The sequence below is a fragment of the Nothobranchius furzeri genome, chromosome 2, assembly GCF_043380555.1.
Source record: "Nothobranchius furzeri strain GRZ-AD chromosome 2, NfurGRZ-RIMD1, whole genome shotgun sequence".
NCBI classification, from domain to species: domain Eukaryota; kingdom Metazoa; phylum Chordata; class Actinopteri; order Cyprinodontiformes; family Nothobranchiidae; genus Nothobranchius; species Nothobranchius furzeri.
Genome location: NC_091742.1, coordinates 44,237,211 through 44,263,072, shown reverse-complemented (window position 1 = coordinate 44,263,072; position 25,862 = coordinate 44,237,211). Strand labels below are relative to the sequence as shown.

General features: G+C 44.1%; 2 protein-coding genes across 2 annotated transcripts; both read left to right on the top strand.

Moving 5' to 3' along the window:
• The first annotated feature begins 9,752 nt into the window (after positions 1-9,752).
• LOC139066288 (uncharacterized) lies at positions 9,753-12,277 on the top strand. Its single transcript, XM_070548734.1, has 2 exons — positions 9,753-12,043; positions 12,186-12,277. The coding sequence occupies exon 1, from the start codon at positions 9,923-9,925 to the stop codon at positions 11,807-11,809; it is 1,887 nt and encodes a 628-aa protein (XP_070404835.1). The 5' UTR covers positions 9,753-9,922; the 3' UTR covers positions 11,810-12,043; positions 12,186-12,277.
• Positions 12,278-15,549: 3,272 nt separating this feature from the next.
• LOC139066373 (uncharacterized) lies at positions 15,550-22,192 on the top strand. Its single transcript, XM_070548896.1, has 3 exons — positions 15,550-16,224; positions 18,339-18,498; positions 21,347-22,192. Exons 1-3 carry the CDS (start codon positions 15,850-15,852, stop codon positions 21,526-21,528), a joined length of 717 nt encoding a protein of 238 aa, XP_070404997.1. The 5' UTR covers positions 15,550-15,849; the 3' UTR covers positions 21,529-22,192.
• Positions 22,193-25,862: the final 3,670 nt, after the last annotated feature.

Below are 25,862 nucleotides of genomic sequence, written 5' to 3'. Positions count from 1 at the left end.
AAAATAATAAAAAGCACCTTATATTTGGCATGAATTTTGAGAAACGTGGGTAATGCTCAGACGGAAATCAGTTGCTAGTGCTACTGTTTGAGCAGTCAATGTGGTTTGAAGCTAATCTTTAAATTGTGGTGGCTCTTCACAGTGATGGTGGGCTTAATTTGGCTCTAAATCCTGTGTTGATTTGCTTCCCCTGCAAAAAGGGCAACAGTGGCTCTGGAGGTATAGTAGCCTTTCCAGTTCTCAGAGGGTTGTCAGTTCATTGCACCTTCCTGGGAATTCTGCTCTAGCGTCCTTGGGCATAACACTTTACCTGACCAACTGTGTTGGTGGTGGTCAAATGGGCTTATGGCACAAAATGACAGCCTCACTTAATCACATTATTAAAGTGGTCTTAGTAATATAGATAAAGTTGCATCTCCCAGCAGCTCCAGCTTTCACAAACACATTTAATCACACAACCATTGCAGCTCCTAAAGCAACAGTAACAGTGCATCTGCATATTAATTACCTCTTATCATCACAGTATTTTGGAATATTTATTAGGTTTTTTCATGTTCTGTAAATTTTGTGTTTTCATAAGCATTTCTAATATATGATGAACATTAATATTATCTGATAAATTATGTCAGTTTATCTGTTTCATCAGAGTGACTGTCTAAACTCCAAGGTAAAAAAAGTGTAGCATTTAAAAAAAATCACATCAGTGTTATTTTTTATTATTATTATTCCAACAAATCATTGAAGCAATGAAAATATGTATAGGCTACTATGTAAAAGTCAAATCATACGTGTATACCTACTAATCTGCACCACTTGAGAAAAATGTCCTGATTCCTGCCTGAGACATCCACTTATGCCAGCTCTGCATGCATAGCTCTAAGGTTTTTGCTAACTCTAAATATAAATGTATTTCTTCTGAATAAAGTCTAAGAAATGCTTACTTGTAAAGTGCGTTATGTACCAAAATTATGAGTTTTAAACTGTCTCAAATATTTTTAATTAAAAATATCTTCATCCATCCTCCATACATCCAGATTTTTTAGTTCTATTTCGTCTAGTCTTAGCCCTTAAGCGAGCTGCTATTGGAAGGATGATCTCCGCATCAGCCAATCATGAAGAGCTTAAATGTACGCCCACCAATAGTGGGCCCCCTCGTGGTATATAACCGCAGTGACCCCACTGCTCGCCTCCAATGGCTCCTTTTTCTCTTCATGCCAAGCTGAGAGCTTCTTAAAGAGCAAATTTATCCAGAAAGAGCAAGATTATCCGAGAAGACTTACCAGCCATGTCCAGCGACGCCAGACCCTGCCCGACCTGCCAGTCGGGCTCCATTTCCAGCGGAGACCTGCACGCTAAGTGTGAGGTCTGTCTCTTTGCTCACCACGCTGGCCTGGCCTTGACCCCGCAGGCCTCGTGCCCGTTCTGTGCCGCTCTGCCCGTGGCAGAGAAGATTCGCCGGGTCGAGTACTTCACTCCCGCCGCCGACGAAGAATTTCCGGTGGCTGACTCGTACCCGCTGGACAAGGCGTTGGATTTCTTCGACGCCGGTCAGGAGCCGGCTGGCTTCAACCGGCTGGATGACGTCACCGACAGCGAGAACTACGACGAGGCGGCATCCCTCCTAGACATAACGGAGGTCGATGAGCTCCGCCCAGCGGGTCCTTCTGCCCCAGTGGCTTCTCGCTCCTCCCTGCCAGCAGTAAGAGCACTGCTCCAGGAGCTGCCCGCCATCATTTCTGCGGCAGCAGCCCACAAGGGGCTAGCTGTGCCAGAACCAGCCCCGCCTGAAGCGGATGATTTGGCGGGAATCTTCGGGGCAACTCAGACATGCTGTCTAGACCCTATTTGGCCGCGCTTCCCTGCTGCTATGAGCTGCTGGTCTGCCGCCTTCTCCGAGCCTGCCAAGCTCAAGGCACCAGTCTCCACCTTTGCGCCCATCACCAAGGTCGAGGGGTTTTCCGACCAAGGCTGGCCGTCCGTTCCTCCGCTAGAGCCGGACTTGGCCTCGCTGTTTGGCGCCAAGAACCACCTCGCTGGCCCGCGAGCTGTTCCCGCTTCAAAACATGACCATCTGCTGACGCGGCTCACCGACCGCACACATCAGTGTGCCTTTCAGACCGGCGCTGCAGGGAATAACATCGCCCTCCTTGCCTTCGGCGTCTCGAGGATGATGGAGGAGCTGGAAGCCCCCGAGGAGTCGAAGGCCGTCATTACTAAGACTGCTGATGCTATCCTCAATTTGTGTGCTGCTGTGCTCACCGGTTCTGCTCGCATCGCTGCCTGGCAGACCCTCATCCAGCGAGCGATCTGGCTCAAGGCCCTGCCCTCCATTCCGGAGCATCTGCAAAGGGAGATGCTGGACGGCCCCATCACCACCGATGTTCTGTTTGGTCCCCATCTTAGGGGCGTCATTGAGAGGGCTCAGAAGACGGCCGAACTATCGGCTACGGTACGAGACCTGGTTCACCCTCGGTCAGCCTCGCACTCCGGCCGTTCTGCCAGAGGATGGGACGAACGGCGCGGAAGCTTCAAACGCCCAGCTGCACCGTCCGCTCCACGGAGCCGGCCTCCCGCTTCGGCTCCACATCAGCGGGACCAGCGAGATGGCGGGCAACGGTTCCGGCGGGGCCAGCAGACGCCGTCTTGGCAGTCCCAGTTGCACGAGCCTCGCCGAAAGCAGCCACGGAAGTGACTCTTTGGGGGGAATGTGTGTGTACATGATTGTAATGTTGATGTTGGTTTTGAAATAAAACCCAAAACATGTCACTCAAAGAGCACAATCCTACAGTCCTCCGCAGAATCTCCTGCCGAGTTCTCACACATGTTCCCCACACCAAGCACTGCTGCACGCACACATGTTCCTGCAGGCAGTCATAATATACGGCCAACCGTAAGGGTGCGCTCCATTGGCGCTCCGGCCCCAGCATCCGGCCGGGCCCGACTCTCACCACATCGTCGGGTGGGGCGAGATGTCAGGTCGCTGTCTCGACCACGCGCGGCGGCACAGTGCGCGGCTTCGTCCGCTGGCACTTTGTCGCCCCCGTGCACAGGCTCGGCTCCCACTCGTCCTTCACTTTCGGACTCCACGCTCCGCGGTGCGGACCAGCCTGTTCCAGCTGTTTCGCACCCGCCCTTTCGAGCGCAGCCCTCCATGGGTCGCCCCCAGTTCTCTGGTACGGGCGACGGCGGTAAGGGCGCATGCACAACCCTCAGTCGTTGCTCACGTGACCGCGCACACGCGTCCTCTGTCGGAACGCGCGCACGAGTGGCGCCGCCTTTGTATCATGAGCAAATGGATTTCGGACACCATTCATTGCGGTCACACATGTCATTTTCAGGTCACTCCACCTCCCTTCAACGGGATCGTGGAGACGACGTTCACATCGCAAGTACAGTTTCAGGCTCTAGAGCTGGAGTTGCGGGAACTTCTGTCCAAGGACGCTATTTCACGAGTCCCTCGCGGACAAGAGCTCTCGGGCTTCTACTCCCGCTACTTCATAGTACCGAAGAAGTCGGGAGGAATGAGACCGATTCTCGACCTGTCCCTGTTCAACTGCTCCATAGCAGTAATGCATTTCCGCATGTTAACGATGAGACAAGTCCTGGAATATGTGCGCCCCGGGGATTGGTTCACGTCAATCGACCTGAAAGACGCATACTTCCACATACCAGTAATTCCGAATCACCGGAAGTTTCTGCGTTTTTCGTTCAAGTGAGTTCAATATCAGTTCAATCGCCTCCCTTTCGGCTACTCGCTAGCCCCGCGCACCTTCTCCAAATGTCTGGAGACCGCGCTGCAGCCACTGCGCACGGAGGGAATGAGGGTTTTATTTTACTTGGACGATCTTCTCCTGTGCGCTCGGTCCAAGGACGAGGCGTCACAGCAAACCAGGAGGTTGACAGAGCATCTGTCGACCCTGGGGTTTTCTATAAACTGGGAAAAGAGCTCCGTTCTTCCATCCCAGTCGATTGTGTATCTCGGGGTGGAGTTGGACGCCTCCCTGATGAGAGCACGTTTGTCGCCTGCAAGAGCGGCAGATCTCTCCACGGTGATCTCCCGTGTACAACCCCGCAAGATCGTGAGAGCCCTGTTAGTCATGAAACTCCTGGGCATGATGTCCGCAGCCCACGCTGTGGTACCGCTAGGCTTGCTGCACACGAGGCGCTTGCAACGTTGGTTCACCCGCCTCCGGGTGCACCCGATACGTCAGAAGAGACGTATGTTGAGGATTCCCCCTTCAGTGGGCGGGGACCTCGCTCACTGGGGGAACCCCTGCATCCTCTCACGCGGGGTTCCCATCGGACGTCCTGCGTCACACGTATCTGTGTTTACGGATGCGTCACTGTCGGGGTGGGGGGGCACGTGCTTGTCCCATACGGTGGCGGATCGTTGGCCCTCCCACACGCACGAGCACATAAATGTGTTGGAGCTTATGACAGTGAGGAATGTGATCAGACACTTTGCTGCCCTTCTCGAGGGCCGTCATGTCGAAGTTCACACAGACAACCAGGTGGCGGCAGCCTACATAAATCGCCAAGGGGGAGTTCGATCCCTCCCTCTGTTGCGTGTCGCCACAGATTTACTGTGTTGGACACATGTCCACCTGCTGTCCATCAGGGCCATCTACATTCCGGGGGTCCTCAATGTAGCGGCAGACATCCTGTCGAGAGGGGGACCCCGCGACTCCGACTAGCGTCTGCATCCCGCACTGATATCACAGATCTGGATCAGGTTCGGGGAACCGTCTGTGGATCTGTTTGCGGCTCGCGAAAACGCTCAGTGTCGCCTGTGGTTTTCCCTGAGTCCCCGGGACGGACCTCCGCTCGGGGCGGACGCCTTCTCACACCAGCCCTGGCCTCGAGCGCTCCTTTATGCGTTTCCACCAGTCCCTCTGATTCCCCGTCTCTTAGACCGAATTCGGTCGGAACGGCTCTCGGTGATTCTGGTGGCTCCCAGGCGCTTGTCCGCGTCATGGTTTCCGGACCTGCAAGCGCTAGTGTCCGGCTCCCCGTGGAGGCTCCCGTGGAGGGCGGACGGGATAATCAAACATCCTCCGGAAATAGGCCAACGGCTGTGGGTCTGGCCGCTGAGCGGTCACGCTTAGAGGCTTCTGGGCTGCCGCATGATGTGGTCGCCACGATTCAGAGTGCGCGGGCGCCCTCTACCATTGCGTCTTACGCTGCTAAATGGGCAGCTTTCCAGAAATGGTGCACAGAGCGGAATGTTCAAGCGCTCTCCTGCCAGCTGGCGGATGTCCTGTCGTTTCTGCAGATACTGATGGACAGGGGCCTCGCCTTCAGCACTATTAAAACATATGCTGCAGCCATCTCATCCTGTCATCAAGGGTTTGGAGATAGATCTGTTTTCAATCATCCCCTCACAAAACGTTTTCTAAAAGGTGTCAGGAGGAACAGACCTGTGTCCCGCCCGCTTTTTCCCCAGTGGGATCTAACGGTGGTTCTGCACGGCTTATCCAAAGCCCCATTTGAACCCTTGGACCAGGTCTCACTCAAGTTCCTGTCACTTAAAACTGCATTGCTGCTAGCGCTAGCATCAGTTAAGAGAGTGAGTGACCTGACCGCCCTTTCAGTGGCTCCCGCATGCCTCAGGATCCGGGAAGATGGCGGGTCTGCTGTTTTATGCCCCAATCCAGCCTTTGTGCCCAAAAGCATTAATGCTTCCTTCAAGTCCAGGTCAATTTCATTGGCTGGACTTTTTCCTCCTCCCCATAATTCTGAGGAGGAGGCGGCTTCTCACCTTCTCTGCCCGGTGCGCGCGCTTGTACGGTATGTGTCACGCACTTCAGGGATTCGTCGTTCACAAAACCTGTTTGTGCACTACAGGGAGTCTTCCCTTGGTCAGGCGCTGACGGCCCAGCGTCTTTCACACTGGCTGTGTGACGCCATTTCCCTCGCTTACACGTCATCGGGGCAGGTTTCCCCTGAGGCACTCAGGGCTCACTCAGCCAGGGGGATTTCCTCTTCGATGGCGCTCCACAGTGGTGTGTCGATGGAAGACATTTGTCAGGCTGCTTCATGGGCTTCACCCTGTTCCTTTACTCGTTATTATTTACGGGATGTGTCTTCAGGTTCCATCACTCGTTCAGTGCTTGGACCCCAGCAGGCTGAATGAATGCTTATGACGCCTCATTGGCCTTGCTGAGATGGATTTCATCCTCTCGTGGATGATGTTTTTTTAGTGGGGGACCTTATTTTATCGTGGCTGCCTCAGTCTTTAAGCCTGGTCTGAGGCTGAACCTCCCTCACTAAAGGAGATTGATTGGGTGTGTCCATTGGTTGTGTTAACCAGTGTGGCGTAAACCCATCCAGCTGCGCTTTATTCCAATAGCAGCTCGCTTAAGGGCTAAGACTAGACGAAATAGAACGTTGGTTACGTATTGTAACCCCAGATTCTATGAGTCTAGTCGCAGCCCTTAAGCCACTTGGCCCCACTGGTTATGATGGAATAAGAGCCATTGGAGGCGAGCAGTGGGGTCACTGCGGTTATATACCACGAGGGGGCCCACTATTGGTGGGCGTACATTTAAGCTCTTCATGATTGGCTGATGCGGAGATCATCCTTCCAATAGCAGCTCGCTTAAGGGCTGCGACTAGACTCATAGAATCTGGGGTTACAATACGTAACCAACGATCTTGCGGTATTTCCAGACATCGCGAGGCGTTAGCAAATCCACCCATCCCCCACCCATGAGGATTGTACATTTCGCGCCTGTGGCGAGCTGTTGGAACATTGGAAAGCAGGAATTTTCTGGTCCAAGGTAAGAACTTTTTAACCTAAATTTAAATATATTAAATATTTAAAGGTCATGTAATGCTTTAAAGTACGATGTATATCATTAGTGAAGTCCTTGTGAGTTAACCGGGCATAGAAGTAATGCTAAAATTTTTACCTGTTGGGAGTCAGCCGGTTTTCCTCATACTGCTCATACTCATACTGCTTAAACAAGACGCAAAACTATGCTTACTAGACACCATATTTTAGTGATTAGATGCGTAGTAAAATGTTACTTGGGCTGTGTGTGTCATAAGGTTAGTAGTATTGTACGGCTGTTAAAGCGCCATGTTTTACAGAGCTGTACATTTGAATTGGAACACAGGTTCGCTAGTTTTCTGATGTGAAAAGTAAGCTTTTAACTTTGTGACATGACGTAATTCACCGCGTTGGTAAAAGATAACCGCGCACCAGTGGGGGTGGGGGGCTGCTCAAATTTTCCGACCGTTAAATTTTCTGTTCGGGGGGGGGGGGGGGGGGGGGGGGGGGCAATGCGTTTGTTAAGTCTGAAACTGGTCGGCTTTCGTGTTAAAGTGTCTGCGCCAGAGATTCAAACTGCTGCAGCCACTTAAGTGTCACAAAAGCAGCACGTTCAGGTCTCACAATAGCTGCGACGTTTCACAGAATCTGTAGAAGTACACAACTGTAAAAAGTAAGCCAAAAAAAACCTCAGCAGTTGTTTTCCTTGTCTGAAATATGAATCCGAGTTAGCCCAAGGGTAGGGGTGAGTAAAAATAAATTTATCCTGACCTGTTCACCTGTCTGGAGTGCACACATCACGGAGAGAAGCAGATTCTGCAACACACACACACACACACACACATACACACACACACACGACGGGAATTAATTGTAAACATATTTGTAGTTTTAAAGTAAAACAGCAATTTTGATGGATGCTCTCCATTTTGAATGGTTAAGGTGGATAAATCTGAGAGTAAATTCACGATGGTTTTCCTGTGTTTATTCATCTTTTCATGGACGATGACATCTGTGACTCTGGAAAAAGTTAAAGTGGGAACATGATATTTCAGCTTACTGAAATACATAGTTAAAATATTGTATTTCTTTCTTTTTTTCATGGATAACTTTTTGTGTATAGCTGTTAAACTGACAACTTGATCAGAAATCGTGCTGACTGTTGATGCTGTAGTGCTGTGTGTGCTCCAGGCACTGACCTGAACCTTTACACTGTTAAGTTATTTTTTATTAGTTTCATTATGTCCTGGATTTATCAGCATTATGTTCATTCTCATTCATCAGGTTTTGCTTCCTAAATGCTTGTGCAGCTTGTGTGCTTATCGACCAGGAGGTTTTGCAATTTCCCAAAATATAAGTCATGTCAGACTTGACCTTGGGAAAGACATCACCAGCATGTTACCATCTTGCCTACTAATGGTGATCAGGGGGACCTAGAACAGAGCTGATTTAAGATCTAGGTAAACTTGTTCAATTTGGGGTTAAAAACAAACATTTTCACATATTTTCCATGTAGTTTTTTTGCCAGTTCCTCTTCTGAAAGGTAGACAATTGTTTTTCTCTTTCCCTCAGAAAATCTTAATATTCTCCTAGTTTGGCCCAGCACAGTTCACTTCCCAATAGCAGCAACAGCCTTATATCATAACCACATAAGTGGAGAAAATATTCAGTAGCAATGAGAGAATTTGCTGTTGCATTTAAGTGATGTTAACTATTATTTAACATTTAAACTTATTTTCAGATTTTTTTTTATTTATTCAGAAAACCCTGGTAAGGGATGTTTTTCTGTATTTGGAGCATCAGAAAAAGTTTTATGGTGGTGGTGACGTTTTAAAGTCACTGAGAAACTGCATGCATGCAGTTTGTTGTTTTGCTGCTAATACAGTAGCAGGTGCAGCTGCATATTTTTGCAATAAAAATGTTATGTTGTAATGGAATTCGTGCATTAGTTATGTTTGCTTTGAACCCAGAGCAGACGTCACACGCCAGACGACATCAACACTGCATACTTTAGTATTTGTTCATTTATCGTGAGTAATATCGATATCGCAATATTAAGCACTGTTATCGAATATCGCAGGTTTTCCTAATATCGTGCAGCCCTAACACGTTGTTTTACAAGTATTATTCTCATGTCATGTTGTGTTCTCACATATTTATATTTTAGAGACTTTTTTGTGACAAGTTCATCAACTCTGCATCAGCCGAGGTATTCCTTAGATTTGAAGCACGTAAGCGGTAGTCTAACGCCATTGGTTAGTTCTGGTTGGTGCTCAGTTTCTATTGCACGGAGCTTTACGGGGCAGGGGGCGTGCTTAGCCAAAAAAAAGGCGTATTGTTTACATTTTATCACATTACATGATAAGATAATCACTTTTATGGATTTCTGAAAAATCATACATAATTTCTGAAAGGGTAAAACTCCGGAAAGCAGCTTTAAGAAGACTAGAAGTACATTTTCGCACTTTAGCAGTAATTTGTAATAGCATTGTCAGTAAATCACCAAGTATGGAGGATTGATCCAGCCCAAAATACATAAATAAATGAAAGCAATAGATATGCCAAATTATGCATGAAACTGGATTGTAGGATTCGGATGGTGAGTCAAAAAACATCCTCAGTAAAATATGCCGGGTGATAGTAAAGTCGTATCTGCGCGCTGCTCATTAATGCTAAATCCTTTAAATGCTGTTTGTTTTTTAACATGATGAACACACAATTGTTTAATTATCTACTGGCATTATTTATGTATTAATTGCTTTATCAAATCATTTCTCTATTCTGCACCTATTTTTATTTTGGCAGGATCAGCCCTCCATAAAAAAGTTTTGTTTTGGATAACCAACAATTAATAAAAACATTAACAGTTAAGCAGATGTTAATGCATAGATGAAGAAATTTAAAAGCATTATTAATTTAATTTCAGTCACTAATTGAGTATTCTCTCACATTGTTAATGTACACCCAGCTAAAAGGGCCCATTGTTGTTGTTGTTTTTTTTTTTTTTACAGATTCAAAGAATGGATTATTATGGTAGTTCGCGGACCAAAAGAAGACGAATTAAAGCAAATGTGGCTAAGCATTTAAAGTTCTTGGAAGACTTCAAGGCCCAAACAATCTCATTCACTCATTTTGGATTGCGCTTCAGAAATGGACAACCAGATTCCTAGAGAGGATTTGAGCTGTGAGGCTATTCTGAGTGAAAATGGAAAAGAATCAGACACGGAATTTGAAGAAGATAAAGAACAATCAGTTGCTGAAACAAAATGTAATGGCACTGAGTTAGATTTGGACAGCACCTTTGAGGAAACTGATTCAAGATGTGAACTTAAAAGGAATTTGGCCAATTGGGCAGTGAATCGAAATATTTCCCACAGTGCGCTGACAGAACTACTACATATTTTAGCTCACTGTGGTCTGGATTTACCCAAGGATTCAAGAAGTCTTTTGTCAACCCCCAAAACATTTCAAGTGAAAGAAATGGGAAATGGTATTTACTATCATTTTGGAGTGGCTAATGCAATTACATCACAGCTGTTAAATGACTCCCATATTTCAGTTGATACTTTAACTCTTCGGGTGAACATTGATGGGTTACCACTCTTCAGAAGCTCTAAAATGGAATTGTGGCCTATTTTGGCCATTGTTAAAGAAATTCCAAAATGTGGTGTCATCATCATTGGGCTGTACGCAGGCTCGTCCAAGCCCGCATCTGTTCAAGAATACTTAAATGACTTTATTGAAGACTTGAAGTCAGTAACCAAAGAGGGTTTTCTTTACAAAGGAAAACACTTTAATATCGCACTTCCAGATGCCTTTGTTTGTGATGCACCTGCTCGGGCCTTTTTGAAATGTGTCAAAGGCCATTCTGGTTACAGCTCCTGTGAACGCTGTGCAGAGCATGGAATTTATTTGGATAAAAAGGTTGTGTTTCCTGATTGTAAAGCACCTCTACGAACAGATGAAGCATTTGAACATTTGACAGATGAGGACCATCATCATGGAGTTTCACCCTTGCAAGATCTTGGCATTGGGATGGTGTCAAGCTTTGTACTTGACTATATGCATTTAGTTTGTTTAGGACATGTAAAAAAAGTTATAAGTTTGTGGATCAAAGGACCTCTAAAGTGTCGTCTATCTGCAGTTACTATTTCCATCATTTCTAATCACATGAAATCAATCAGAGATCACTTTCCAAGAAACTTTTCCCGCAAACCGCGATCACTGATGGAGTACAGTCAGTGGAAGGCAACAGAATTTAGGCAGTTTCTGTTGTACACAGGCCCAGTGGTTCTTCAAGGACGACTATCCACACAAATGTACAACAATTTTTTGTTGCTCTCAGTAGCAATTAGAATCCTTCTCAGCCCAGCTTTGTGTTGTAAATACTGTGACTATGCTGACAGACTATTGAAATGTTATGTTGCCAATTTTGCTAAAGTATATGGAACAGAGCACTTAGTTTACAACACTCACTGCCTCGTGCATTTAGCTGATGATGCCAGAAAGTATGGTGCCTTGGACAACATCTCATGTTTTCCCTTCGAAAATTATCTGGGGACATTAAAGCGACTTGTACGAAGACCCCAAAATCCCCTACAACAAGTCATTCGGCGTGTAGCTGAAAAGCGCGTTCCGGGTGAAAATGAAAGGAAGAGCAAACCTCAACTACAACATACATGTGGTCCAACTCTCCCAGACTTTCCTGCTCGCATGCAATTCAGGCAGTACAAACATGAGGGAATTATCATTTCATGTTCTGTAGGGAATAACTGTTTTGATGTTGAGGGCAAAGTTGCAGTAGTAAGGAATATAGTACAGTTGTTTTCAGGAGCCATGTACATTGTGTGTCAGTTTTATGACAAACAAGACTGCTTCTGCAGATACCCTACTGATTTGTCGTGTCTTGGAATCAGAACAGTGGCACAACTATCCGATCATCTTTATGGAGTACCTGTGACTAACCTGACAAAAAAACTTGTACTCCTGCCTTTGCGGGATGGTCATGTTGTCTTTCCCCAGTTACATGATCAATGACAGGCTTCATGTGACCTTTCAGCATGTCCTTCAGCATTGTGGAATTCATTGAAGAGTCGAAGGAAGGAAAGAAGTTGGTGGACATTATTCCATCATGTTGGTTCACAGATGAAAACAAAGTCGAATGCTTCTGGCCATTGGGCCTTGGTATAAACATCACAAAGGCAGTGAAACAGCAACTGCAGCCAGATGCGTCATGGAAGACATGCTGTGTGCGTGTACTTGGAAATGCAGGTGACAAACTTTCACTTATAAATGAACTAACAAACATATTTTATGTAAGATTATCAGTTGTCTCAATTCCTGTCTTTGTGTGTGTGTGTGTGTGTGTGTGTGTGTGTGTGTGTGTGTGTGTGTGTGTGTGTGTGTGTTTTAGAAAACTACTGTGATGCACGAAGAAAGCTTGCTAAGGCAGAAGCAGCATCTGATCTTCAAACAACTGATAATGATATCCCAGAAAAGCGACGTAAAAGGTTGGGTTTAAACATTTCTAACTTATATTCAATTTTGATAATTCATTTTAAAGGTCCCATATCATGCACAATCTTTTTGTACCCTTTGACCATGTTTTATTTTTATTTCCTCAAATACACGGCCTTTTGGCCTCACACATGTATTTTTCTGTCTCAGCTGCTGTACCCCTTCACAGGGTATCCGCGGGTCCTTAAAAAGTCTTAAATTTGCTATTCAAAATTTAAGGCCTTAAAAATCCTTAAAAATGACAACTAATCCTTAAATCCAGTTTCCAAAGGTCGTAAATTACCAAAGGCCCACTAAACAAGATTCTTTTATTTCTATAAAAATTTCGTGAATTTCTAGTTAGTGTTCAGCTTTTTTGTGTGTGATGTTGGCGTAAGCGGAACCGTACACATTCAGTTGGTTGTGAAAGGGGGCTATTTTTAGATGAGCACATTAGCTGGTTAAGCTAGTGGGAGCTTGCACCATGGGGAAGTTTAATGGTAACTGGATGGCTAATCCCACGTTCGCGATGTGGTTAGCACCGGTTCCAGGCAATAGCTGGAAATTATAGCTTAAATGTAATTTTAAAAATATCTTAAATTTGGTCAAAGTGGCCTTAAAAAAGGTCTTAAAAGTCTTAAATTTGGCTCTCTTAAACCTGCAGATACCCTGCTTCAGCTCAGAAAATTTTTAACTAAGCTATATCATGCAGAGAGATGCAATGTAATGTAAACATAAATGCCCAGTCACTCTGTGTAGGTAGCAGAGAGTTTAATCTCCTGAGTTGTGAGGAAGTGGTTTCTTTATGTCAGGGGTCTCCAACCTTTTTTGGCCCATGAGCTACTTTGACATGACAAAAATACAGGAGAGCTACCGCCATACGATTTATTCACATAGATATTTTCCATGTGTGAAAATGCTTATGTTAAAAGTGCTATGCTTACTACTGTGCATCCGGTGTCGGAACAAGATCTGCTCAGGTGCAAAATCGGCTCGGGGTCCTTCGACTGCCGATGACGTCAAAGTACGGCAACCCCACTCGGACAAAATGCACTACACATCTATACTGTTGGAAAGAGTTTAGCAGTTTCGTTATTAAAATAATGTTTATTAAGACGTAAGTTTGTGTTTATAATGGTATTTGTAAAATAAAACACTATATTGTATTCATGATGTTGAACTCCTCTTTGAGCACATCCCTTGAAGAATCATAGGTATTAGCGACACCTGTGAAATTGTATTTGCAGGAAAGAAGTGTGTCCCGTTTATTGAAGTATTTTGTGTTTAGAGTTTTTGACGTCTTGTCCATGCGTAGTTCAGTTACGCTCATAGCTGCTAGCTAAAACTCTGGAGATAAAAGTTTTCTGGCTTTACTAAAATACCTGTCTGTACTTATTTGATTGATGGTAGTTTTACTTTCTATTATACTCCAAATGTAATCATTTGGCACGTTTCTAATTCATAATTTGTAATAATGTAATCGGCGATATTAGCATTAGCATTCCTATGGGTTTTTCCATGTATATTAGCATTGCGCTAACCACTCGCTGCCAAATTGCAGCCTTTGCGATTAGAAAATCTCCTTTTGTCACATCGCAATTTAATTGCACACGCAGTTAATCATTCAGCCCTAATATACATGCAGCTCTATGCTAAAAGTGTATTTTCAAAGTGGTAATGATGGATTTCTTTGTAAAAGTTGTCCATCTTTCCAATAGAAAGATTTGCCTGGACCAACGTAACGTGATTATGTAATTCCGTAAGGTTCATGTTCAGCCAATCAACTACTTAGACGTCGACGGACCCCGAGCCGATTTTGCACCCGAGCAGATCTTATACCGACAACGGGAAGTACTCATAGCGCTTCACTTTTTCCACTTTTTTGTTTATGTTACAGCCTCATTCCAAAATGGATTAAATTCATTGTGCCCATAAAATTAAACACAAAACAGCCCATAAGATAATGTAAAAAAAAGTCTTTGAAATTGTTGCAAATTTATTAAAAATAAAAAACTTGAGAAATCACATGTACATGAGTTTTCAGACTTTGACGTGAAGCTCAGAATTGAGCTGAGGTGCTATCTATTTCCACTAATCATCCTTGAGGTGTTTCAGCAGAGTAATTGGAGTCCACCTGTGGTAAATTAAGTTGATTGGGCATGATTTGGAAAGACACACACCTTGACAGCACATGTCAAAGCAGCATGCGCACTGGAGGGAACGCATTCTTTGCGAGCACTCTGATCTCTACAGCATAGCAGAAGGATTTCCTTAATTTGGGACCCTTTGTGGCTAGGGATGGGTACCTTTGACATTTGAATCGATCCGGTACTAATTCCCGGTACCTACGAGTCGATACCGGTACTTAACGGTACCAATTTTCGATACTTTTGAGTGTTTATTATTTTAATTCTCTTTTATAATTAAATAGATATTTTTCTCAATATATAACCATATTTGATAAATATCACGATAAATAACATACAAGTTTGTATTTTAACATCGTCCTTGTAGTTTTATAAGCTGATAATTAAACTGAAGCAAACATCTTTACTGTGAACTAAATTTACTGTGTATCTTCATTCCTTTTGCCGTCCTTTTTCATTTGATTTTTCCTACTGGGAAGTTAGAATTTCCGAGGAGAAAGCGAACGCACCATTAGCTGATAACAATGGTGGCAATGGAAGCTAACATATCAAGCTAACGTTATCTTTAACAGTTTATTTCGCTGCTGGAGCAGATTAAAACGATGATGCCTCAAACTTAGATAATTGTCACTGGTTTTACCTTCACCCAATCACCCGTCGCATTTAGTAAAGTAAAGCCAAACTTTAGAGCGCGTTCATGTTCTTCTAGTCGGAAATTCGGAGTTCCGAGGAGAAAGCGAACGCACCATTAGCGAAACGGAAGCTAACAAATCAAGGTAACGTTATCTTAAACATTTTATTTACCTACTGGAGCAGATTAAGATGAGGATGTCTCACTTAGATAGTTGTCTGTCGCTAGTTTCATCACCCAGTTATCCACCACATTTAGTGAAGTGGACCCAAGCTTTAGCGTGCGTTCTTTCTACCATGCTTGCTCTGTTTACAACGGGCTCGCAGGGACCGGCGACATAACGCTCTTGCGCATGCGCAACTGTCTTGGCAGTACCGAAACGAGGCACCGTTTGAATTGACGTGAATCGGTGTTCGGTTGGTTCTATGGAATTCGGTCGGTACCTTAAAAAGTACCGAATTCGGTACTCATCCCTATTTGTGGCACAACAGACAAATCACACAAATCTGATTCCAGTTCATGTTTCATTTTATAACTACAAGAATCCTCCAGAATTATTTTTTTTACCTTTTCTATTTAGGTCCTCCAAAAAATGGAATACCTTTTCATCTAGTGAAGAAGATGTGGAGTCTTCTGAGAATGAAATACCACCTTCTCCTCCACCTGAATTTATTGCAACTGGATATGCCCCAAGAGTGTTTAGCCCTTGTTCCCCCAGATATTCTCATAGTTTAACAAGCCCCAGTGCAACGCCGACTCTGAGAAGCCTCATTGCAGCGCCGAATCTGAGAAGCCCCAGTGCAATGCCGACTCTGAGAAGTTCCAGTGCAACGCCGACTCTGAGAAGTTCCAGTGCAACGCCGACTCTGAGAAGCCCCAGTGCAACGCCGACTCTGAGAAGCCCCAGTGCAACCCCTGTTCCAAGACCTGGGACTTCATTAAGCATGAGTAGCACCAATGGCTTGGAGGAGGTTTTGTTCACCAGACTGGTTACTCTTTTAGAGGACGTCAAAGAAACTCTAAAAATACATGGAAAGATGTTGGATACTCTACTGAAGCAAAAATCTGCTGTATCACTGGTGGAACCACCTGAGGGAGCTGTATTTCCCATGACTACAGTGGATGATGTCCTGGCAATGAATGAAAAGCTGAGTGACTCTGAATTTATGTCTGGAGTTGTAAGTTAAAGTTTTGTTTGTTAAAATGTATAAATGGTAAATGGCATGTATTTGATATAGCACCTTCCAGAGTCCTGGAACCCCCCAAGGTGCTTTACAACACAATCAGTCATTCACCCATTTACACATCCATTTACACGCTGGTGGGGATGAGCCACAATGCAGCTAGTTGCCCTAGTGTGGACGGATGGAGGCGAGGCTGCCGAGCACTGGCGCCACCTGTCCCTCCGACCACCACCAGCGTGCAAGGTGGGTTAAGTATCTTGCCCAAGGACACAACAATAGCGACAGACTGAGCGGGGCTCGAGCCTGCAACCTTCCGATTACGGGGCGAGCACTTAGCTGCTGTTCCACCGTTGCCCCTATTAAACAGTATAAAACTGATATATAAGTAAAGTTTATTTATATAGCACTTATCATAAATAAAAAAATCAGAAAGTGCTTTACAAAGATCCACAAAAAAGTAATTAAATGCTCATAAAATAAATTTATGTAAAATAAAAATGTAAAACAATAATAAAAAAAGGTAAAGCCAATAGAAAATTGTACAAAAGGAGAAAAAAAGACTTAAGATTTCCTCAGGGTGTCTGCAGGGTCTTAAAATTAAATAAAAGTTGATGAATAGGCCCCAGTGTGTAAAAACAGATTTCTTAGTGCCACGCATTTCAAAGCTGGAATCAAAAAGGCATTGTTTCAGTGTGCACACAGCTGCAGAGCCAAGAGAGACACTAGCACTGATGGCTACTTCAGGGATCACGCAGAAAGCACCGTGCCTGTCAAACGTCTGTATATTTTATTAATTGTTTCTGGTGCTTCATGCAGTCATTCCCTCTTTCAGGGAATAAATAGTTCTCCAACTATATGTTGAAAAAGTCTAATCAGTTTGTGCCTTCTCGCTCCAGTGCTGCCACCTTCTGCCGCTTCTACCTGCGTCTCATCTCCCTCTCCCCCCACAGCTGTTCATCTACTGCCACATTTTAAAAACCTTCCAGCTTTCAATCCAGCGATCACATGTAGTTAGAAAAGGGCAAGCAACCCAAGGGAAAGGAGAATTTCCCAAAACCTGCAATGCTACCACAGAAACAAAGGGCGCCATCCCCTGCATGATTAGAGGGAAGAGAACTTCCATGTTAAAGCTTAAACACAAAGTTCTTTTTAAGGAGTGTAATGACATTTATTAGTACTTATATCAGTGCAGTGTATTTGAAAGAATTCAAATGTCAGCACTCGTCTTTGACAAGAAAAAAATCTGGTGTTTTAAATCTGATAATTTTCTATTCAAAACTGGTAACTGTTCAATAAGTTATACATTAACACATTAACTGCCAGCCGTTTCCTGATCAGAAAAGCCCCTCACTGCCAGCGTTTTTCAGCAATTTTACTGTTTTTTGAAGAGTCACAGAACGTTCTGCTCTTTGATAATGTCGATGCCAAAACTACCACAAGAGAAGACTCACTTCTTACATCAGGAAGAATCTGCGTGTTTCAAGCGTTATCCGTTCTTTCATAATCCATTGTCGAATTGTGAGCGTCCTAAGTTTTTCCCGTTCGCGCCTCGGCTTTTTCACAGCAGCTGCCCAAAACGATCTAATTCGTGGATTTTCTGCTTCCTGGTCACTTGACAAGTGACGTACATGGATGAAGATCAGCTTTACAGCTGGGATGTTTGTTTTAACAGTGCGTGGGCTAGTTCCGATGCCCACCCAATAAAAAATGCAAATTACGAGTAAGATCCTGCTTATACATTAATACATTAAATAGGCATCTTGTCCATACTGAGATATATATAACAAACACTAATTATTTCCTCCAGCGCTTTATAAGCTTGCGGTCCGTCAGGCTTTGCTTGGCCAGGCTAAGCGTCATGACCCCCACCCTGACACTACCGTGTCTGCTGACACGAACGGCGCAATGAAACTAGATCCCTCCATTAGCTGACACTGGTGAGAAACGGCAGCGGAACGTGTGCAACCCCCACCCCTGCTCTCAAGGAGGAGTGCTGCGAAGTGCGCGACCCCCCCCCCCCCCCACCCCAATAAAAACTTGATATATTGATTTTAAAAAGAATTCTTGTGTTGATTCCAAAATGTTGTCCTGTAATTATCCAATTCAAGATCGCCATGGTTGGAGAAATTGGAGGCACATCGTTGGATGACGCAACAAGACGAATGATGGCATTCTTGATGTCCCATGAATTGGCTCTCCAGTTCAGTGTATTTGGTCGCCATGGAAAAAACAAGTTCCGTGACCTGCGCCTCTTCGATGTTGTGTATGGTAAGTAACAATTTTGATGTTCACGATCACAACAATGTGCTCTCGCATTTGAATTCATCTGAAACACTAACAAAGTTATGCAAATTCTTCCACTTTTATGAGCAAAAAAGACTGATTACAGGCTCAGAATCAGAAGTAGGAAGCAATACCCATATTATTATGGTGCCCGTCTGGTGACAGTCACGAGATACTTAAGGCGTGGGAATGAGTTGTTAGTTTGTAAGGGGTGTGTTCCAGAGATCAGCTGTCCTGAAAGGATCTCTTCTTGAAAGCCCAAGATCGTTAACTGTTAATATTAGGTTTTATCATAAGGTTACTGATATTTATCTTAAATAATACTAATTATTAAATTTTTTCAATCAAACCAACAAATAACGCAGCTGATGCGTCTTTTCCTTTCAGCACCATGGACAGATGGCGATTGTAAATAAAGTGTGTGTCTCTTTTGTTGCTTGTGTAGTAACTGATTTACTTTCACATGTTTTTGAAATACTTATTGGTGTATAAATTGTGTTATGTGCCACAACACATCTGAATCAAACTAGAACCTATAAACTGCACTGCAGCTAACTAGCAAGAAAAGCACCTGTCTGGTTTTCTAGTTTAATTGACACAGGACATGACGCATAACGCTGCTGGCCACTGTGCTGAGACCAATCGGCTTATTGACGGCATGTCACGGGTAACCATGACAACAGAGACAGAAATCCAGGCACTGGGCCCTATAGGCGCAAGAAATGGTTTTAAACCCTTTGAGCAGCACCATGTAGCAATGAGATTTGGAGTAGCAGAACGATCAGAAAATATAAATGAATGAAAACATTTTAAAAAGTGGCCAGATGGAGCCTAAGATGGCAATAATCACTCATTGATTGGTGTGCAGGGAAAGAGCGCTTTATTTTCTAGATCTAACAGAAACATTTCATTGAACCCAAAGGGCTTTAGACACAAAATGTTTTTTGTAAAAAAACAAATAGCCTACCTGTCAGCTAATTCCTGCTGGAACAAGCCGGAGTTCTGTCAGAACCCCTGGTTAAGGAAAACCCGACAGGCCTCTCTGCCCGTTAGCTGTTGTACATTTTATTGGTGCGCTGTTGCGCAAAACAAAAAACAGATCACCTGCGTTATTAATAAAACAATTGGTTAGCAATATTTAAAGTATATGTCAGTAACCTTATGACAAAACCTAGTAGCTAAAATTTAATGATTTCAGGACTTTTAAGAGAAGATCCTTTCAGGAAGAGTTTTTTTTCCCCCCTCAATGTCATCACTGTATGGGTGAGCCTGCATCTTGTACAAAGCTTTCCAATGATCTTCCCTCTGGTCCGGGAGGGAAACTTCTAATGAGTTTCGAATCCACGCTTGAATTGTGTTGATGGGTGGGAGGTATTTCCGTAGATGCCCCGGCGAGTTGGCTGTGAGGTGTTGCAATTATGAGACTTTTCAAACCCTCATTTTAAGATTATGTGGATTTTGATTAGTAATTTTCATTATTTTAAATTGTACAGAGGAAATGTTTATTTAAACTTTGTTATTGTGTGGGGAACAAAATGCTGTAATTGTGTAATTATTGCCATTAAAATTTTCATCTCTTGCACCCCAAGGGGTTCGGGAATCCCTGCCCTATCCAACCAGCAAAACTTAAGTACAGAAGTATAATTTTATTTACAGAAATAAATGGAGCAGAGACTTCGCAGATATTCTGGTAGGGCAATCAGTACCACAGCTTGCCCTGTATGTAAAGCAATTTCATGATTTAGTGTTTTCCATATATAGGCTCAGGCGTGGCACTGCGCCATGCAGAAAATTGTAGCGCCACAGCTATGAAATCTTCTCCCCTCTGAGTGCTATTACCCCCTTTCCTGCTGTCACGGCAGCGAAACAGTCCGTGAATGTAAACACCCCCACCTCGCGCACCACAGCTGGAAACATTTCTATGGGAAACACTGTAATTAATATCCAAATGAAATACACCGAGGACACTGTTAAAATTCACTGTCAAAATGGCCAAACCATAACCTGAGGCCTTCCCTGAAGCTAGCCACTAAAGCGATCTCTGATGCTCATGCTACTTGTCAAAGTCTTAATTTTTCATAATTTCTAGCTTTAATTACATCTAATTGGATGTGTTACATAAAACTTCACCCCATCAGAGTTGCCATGACTGTAAACATGGGTATTCCTGCTGTAAAGTTGGCATTCTTTTAACATGGGAGGCAATGAGAATTTTCTGTTTTGGAGCCATCACCTAGTGAATGAAAGGGTTACTGCAGTTTTTGTCACTTCCATGTTGGCTTTGGGTTCTGTAAGTCAGGGTTCCCCCTTGGGTTTTATGTATTCAAATGGCATAAGCCGTTTTTCCAGCAGCACTACTCAGCCTAAAATGGCTCAGTACAGCCAGGGTTAACACAGCTTACCTTTTGATTGTTTGTTGTTCCCTGGCAATTTTGTGACAAAAAGGTGGGTGAGCACTAAAATGCTCGCAGAAGAAGGGGAGGGGACTCGCAACCCTAGGGGGGTGGGGGGGGTGGCGGCTTTACTCAAGAAAAAGAATAGCAGGAGGTGATTAGTAAACAGTGTGCAGTGACCTATATGCTACACAAAAACACAACTCAGCACAGAATTAATGGTAATGTTGAATATTCTTCTCAGTTTTATGGCTTTATATCAGATCTGAACCAGAAAATAGCTACAAAGATTGAGCATGCTTTTTCTCTGTCAGCATTTTCACTTTCTGTTATTTTTTATTTTTTTGTTAAAAATCCAACAAAAATAACTTGTAAGACGTCAGAATGAATATCTGCTTGTAAAATCACTAATACAATTTCTACTTATGCTTGATTTACAGGAGCACTTAAAAGAAATGGATGCATCCAGGGAATCACCCAGAAAGATGCGGAGAAGGCCCTCTCGAAGTGGTTCACTGGAGCTCGTGACAGAGGTGGTAACAGAAAAGTTAGATCAAATAGGGAGGCTGCAAATTCAAATGCAGGTTGGCAGCTTTCTGAAGATGGACAGCATTTTTTGTAGTCAAGCCTTTTACACATGCCTAGTTCAGCAGCTTTGAATGTAGTAAGTTTGGGAGATAAAAACCATTTTGGTTTCAGAAACTCATTTGTTAGACTTACAATGTGACCAACATGTAAGTGGAGTGTTTGTAGATGCCCAATAAAAGTTATGCTTTGGACATTTGATTTAGTTTTGTGCTTTAATGTAAATGGAAATTATATTTTCTATTAATTCCGTACTGTTGAAGATGCATTAAATTGTTCTTCCTTCAATAGACATTTTAGTCTAGTTTGTTCACTGTATAATTTTACATGTTTTCTTGAAACAATTGCTTTTTGCTCATCTGGATTCAAAAGAAATTACTGCCAATTTTTAACATTAGCCTGTAAACAGCCATAGCAGTGTCTTAAAAGCCTTAACTGAAAAGACAGGTGTCATTTAATAAGATTTTGAAATTCTGTTTGTCAATTAAGATTGCATTTCCCTTAGTGTAATTTTCCCAAGAAGCCGAAGCAGTATCTCCTAGGAAACAGGCACAAGGGGCAGCAGAACACAAAGCACCACAGCCTTACCACTACGTCCCCTAGTGCATGTTCACCCTGGATAATGGCCATCCCAGCTAACGGGTACCCACATCAGCCCCTGGCTGCAGAGCTACCATCCACAAAGGAGGCGGGACACATGAGGGGACATGCACAATGCTATCCCAGTCAAGACAGCCTCCAGAGAGAACAATGTTAGTGCACCCACTAGGATACAGTCATTACATCCCATGCCTGGCCTGTAGGGATGCACGTTTTCCAAAATTTCTTAACCAGCTAATGATGCCCTTAACGATTAATAGCTGGTTAACCGGACCCAGCCAACAACAACCCTCCCCCAGATGAAACCCCATTAGGACCCAGGCAGTGGATACATGGGTCTTGTGTTAGTAAACCATCTGGGTTCCACTGAAAACCCAGTTGGGGCCCACTAGAATCTATGTGGGCAAACCCCTGTAGGTCCACCATGGAAACCATGGACAAACCCACATGTTACCCATATTCCAGCCCACTTGAGACCTCAGTAAGGCCCAGTTAAGCATCCCTCAAAGCACTTAGATGGGGCACGCATGGGTGTCCTGTAATTCGACTATCTGGGCTCCACTGAAAACCCAGTTGGGGCCCACTATAATCTATGTGGGCAGACCCCTGTAGGTCCACCATGGAAACCATGGACAGACCCACATGTTACCCATATTCCAGCCCACTTGAGACCTCAGTAAGGCCCAGTTAAGCATCCCTCAAAGCACTTAGATGGGGCACGCATGGGTGTCCTGTAATTCGACCATCTGGGCTCCACTGAAAGCCCTTCCAGGGCCCGTCATAATCTATGTGGGCAAACCCTTATAGGTCCACCATAAAAACCGTGGACAAGCCCATTTGGGACCCAAGTAATTTGCACATTTATATATCACGTGGGGCCCACCAATGTATGCTGGCTGGGAATGGGACACACAACAATACAGCAAAATCAAGCTATCACTGCATCAACCTGATGAGGAAATATAAAATCAACATTGTTTTACTGAACAATCACGATAATAAATCATAGTGCATTTAGTGCCAACCACAGCCTTAAGACACGTGTTGAACATGCCCAAGTCCATACCATTGAGAGCACCATGTGAGCACCTGTGTGTGTACACACACTTGCATATGTAAGGTTTCTCTATAGGAGCGTCCAATAGAGAGTGTGAGGGGCCACAGATCTGCCCCCCAAAGATGTGTAGGAGACGGAGGGAGCTCCAAGTCCCAGAGATCCAGGAGCTGCCCCGGAGAGCAGGGACCCCAGGGAGGCTGTAACCAGAAAAACCTCCCGGGTCGCTGGGTTCCTATAACAATTCTCTTCAACATAGACCGCGCTAATGACCTGATTTACGTTTTTTTTTTAAGTAAAAAACACTAAAGAAAATGCAAAAAGGCAGGGAAGGAAAAGAAAGTGATGAAATAACAGGTTCTGTTAAACGTTCTGCAAATAAAAATTAATTGATGAAGTCTTTTCATGATTGAAAAATTGTTCAACATGATGTTCATGGGGTTTAGCCCCACCTATCTCTACCAGCTACATACCAATCAGGCAGTTCCTTAAAAAGCAATGTGTGTGTTTTAGCTTGATAGCTGGTGTTTGGCATATTCACAAAGAGGAGACTTAATAATTCAATTCAAGTGCATTTATTTAGTGCCAAATCACGACAAGAGTCGTCTCAAGGCGCTTCACATAATATACATTCCAGTACGGGTCAGTTCATTAAGCCAATCAGTAAAAATTTTCCTATATAAGGAACCCAGCAAATTGCATCAAGTCACTGACTAGTGTCAGTGACTATACAGCAATCCTCATACTAAGCAAGCATAATACAAACAAAGCGAGAGGCACGTAAAACCAAATTAGACATACCAGCTCTACTCCAGATGAATGAACCAGAGGGACCCACAACAAGATAATCTGTACAACAATATGTAATAAGTGATGGAAGGCAAAGAAAGTCACACGACAAAATTAGCGACATTACCTGCAGGACAAGACGAGGGGGCGTGCCCTTTAGTTAGTTCAGCTTTCTACCACTGCTGAACATAACTGGCCCTTTATAGTCGTACAGCCAGCTGGTAATTGGTTACCAGAGCTAACTGACAACACCTTCCATTAATCAGGACAGAAAATACTCCCACTACATTCAGTCAAAGTTTTAAAACAGGAAATTTTCTCCAAATGCAATAACCAGAAGTCCTCCAGACTCTCTGAAAGATAGAAGGGTTTCCACTTTCCACTCAATACTAGAGGTGGGAAAAATGATCGATTCTAAGATGCATCGCGATTCAGCCGTGCATGATTCCGCATCGATGCAGCAACGTGACAAAATGAGATTCTCTCCCTATGTCTATGTCGGGGGTCGGCAATCTGCGGCTCTGGAGCCGCATGCGGCTCTTCCATCCATCTGATGCGGCTCTCTGTGCTTGTAAAATAATGAATGGATGTTTAAATAAAATGCTTTATATTTTACTGCATTAATTTGACATCTGTATGCCAATTCTAAATGTAAAGATTGTCTGCGTAAACTCGATCAGTTCCGACCTGGTCTTACTGTGAGACCGGGTTGATGCGTCACACTTGTGCGTAATCATATCGGCGCTTTCTGAGCTGAAGAGGATGTGAGATTCTCGGATTCTCCTCAGACAGCTCCTGGATGCGTCGCCACATTGGAGACAGGAACAAGCGCTATTCAGCCAAAGTTTCATAATCAGGGAACATTTTCTAAGTGACAAGTCTTGCTTCAGTGGGAGGAATCTTCCTGCATGCGCTCTGATTCTGCGACATGCTCCAAGCCCCTCTCCACATCTTCAGCTCGCTGTGCGCCGTACGTACGTGCTGACAGCGAGCTGCGCTGAGCTCAGTGTCCAGCTCAGATGGGAATCATTTCTTAAGTGATTTAGCTACATCTGCGCGAAACGAATAATATGTCAGTTCATCTGCATGCGTCGGGGTAATTCTTTCTATTCTTTCTCCATCAAAATAAACAGTCAAATACGGGAACTGTCCGGTCAACACAAGCCCTGCTTTTAACTGTTCTGTTTTCTTGTGAAAATTGTTGGAAAGAGATATAATTAAACTTGATTAACACCGGAGCCAGGCGCACTGCACCGTTATCTCCGTCACTGTAAATGAGGGAAAAACAAAATGATCGTATCTTTTTCTGACCTTCCCCACCTACAAAGTTTAATTACAACAATCAAACCTGACAGAGCCTGGATTTGTATTCTGAACAGTCTAAACATGTTTTAAAAAGAAACGTATGACAAAAGTGGCACCTGCTCAGTAAAACCACCAACAGAGTGAAAAATATCAAAATATTGTAGGCAGAGACGGGCTACAACTTCTGGATCCACTTTATATAAATCGTTTTATTGATTATCGTCTCATGGAAGATAATTTTGACGTACACGAGCGACCGGTACTGGCTGCTGTCACCTGTTGTGAGCAGCGCTCTGCTGTCTGAGGGTAGGCCCCGCCCACAACGCCGCAGCTGCTGTGGCTCCCAGTGTTTTCTTTACAGTGGGAAACGGGTAATAATGGCTCTTTGATGGGAACAGGTTGCCAACCCCCGGTCTATGTCTATACGAGGACAATAAAGTTTTGAGGTTTTACAATTACTTCTGGGGGCAGAGTTGCAATGACATGCGCGCTGCGTTGCCCTAGCGCCAATTTAAAACAGAAAAGGTGGACAGGGATACTGGGCCAACATTACCAGTAATCAAAGATGTACCCGTTACATTTAAATCGGATGTCTGGGCTAATTTCGGTTTTGGGATCCTGAA

Bases quoted from the DNA above. Each gene is read 5' to 3' on its own strand.
- LOC139066288 (XM_070548734.1), top strand. From the start codon at position 9,923: ATGGACAACCAGATTCCTAGAGAGGATTTGAGCTGTGAGGCTATTCTG.
- LOC139066373 (XM_070548896.1), top strand. From the start codon at position 15,850: ATGCCGACTCTGAGAAGTTCCAGTGCAACGCCGACTCTGAGAAGTTCC. The intron at 16,225-18,338 runs GTAAGTTAAAGT...ATCCAATTCAAG, and splicing joins CTGAATTTATGTCTGGAGTT to ATCGCCATGGTTGGAGAAAT. The intron at 18,499-21,346 runs GTAAGTAACAAT...CTTGATTTACAG, and splicing joins CCTCTTCGATGTTGTGTATG to GAGCACTTAAAAGAAATGGA.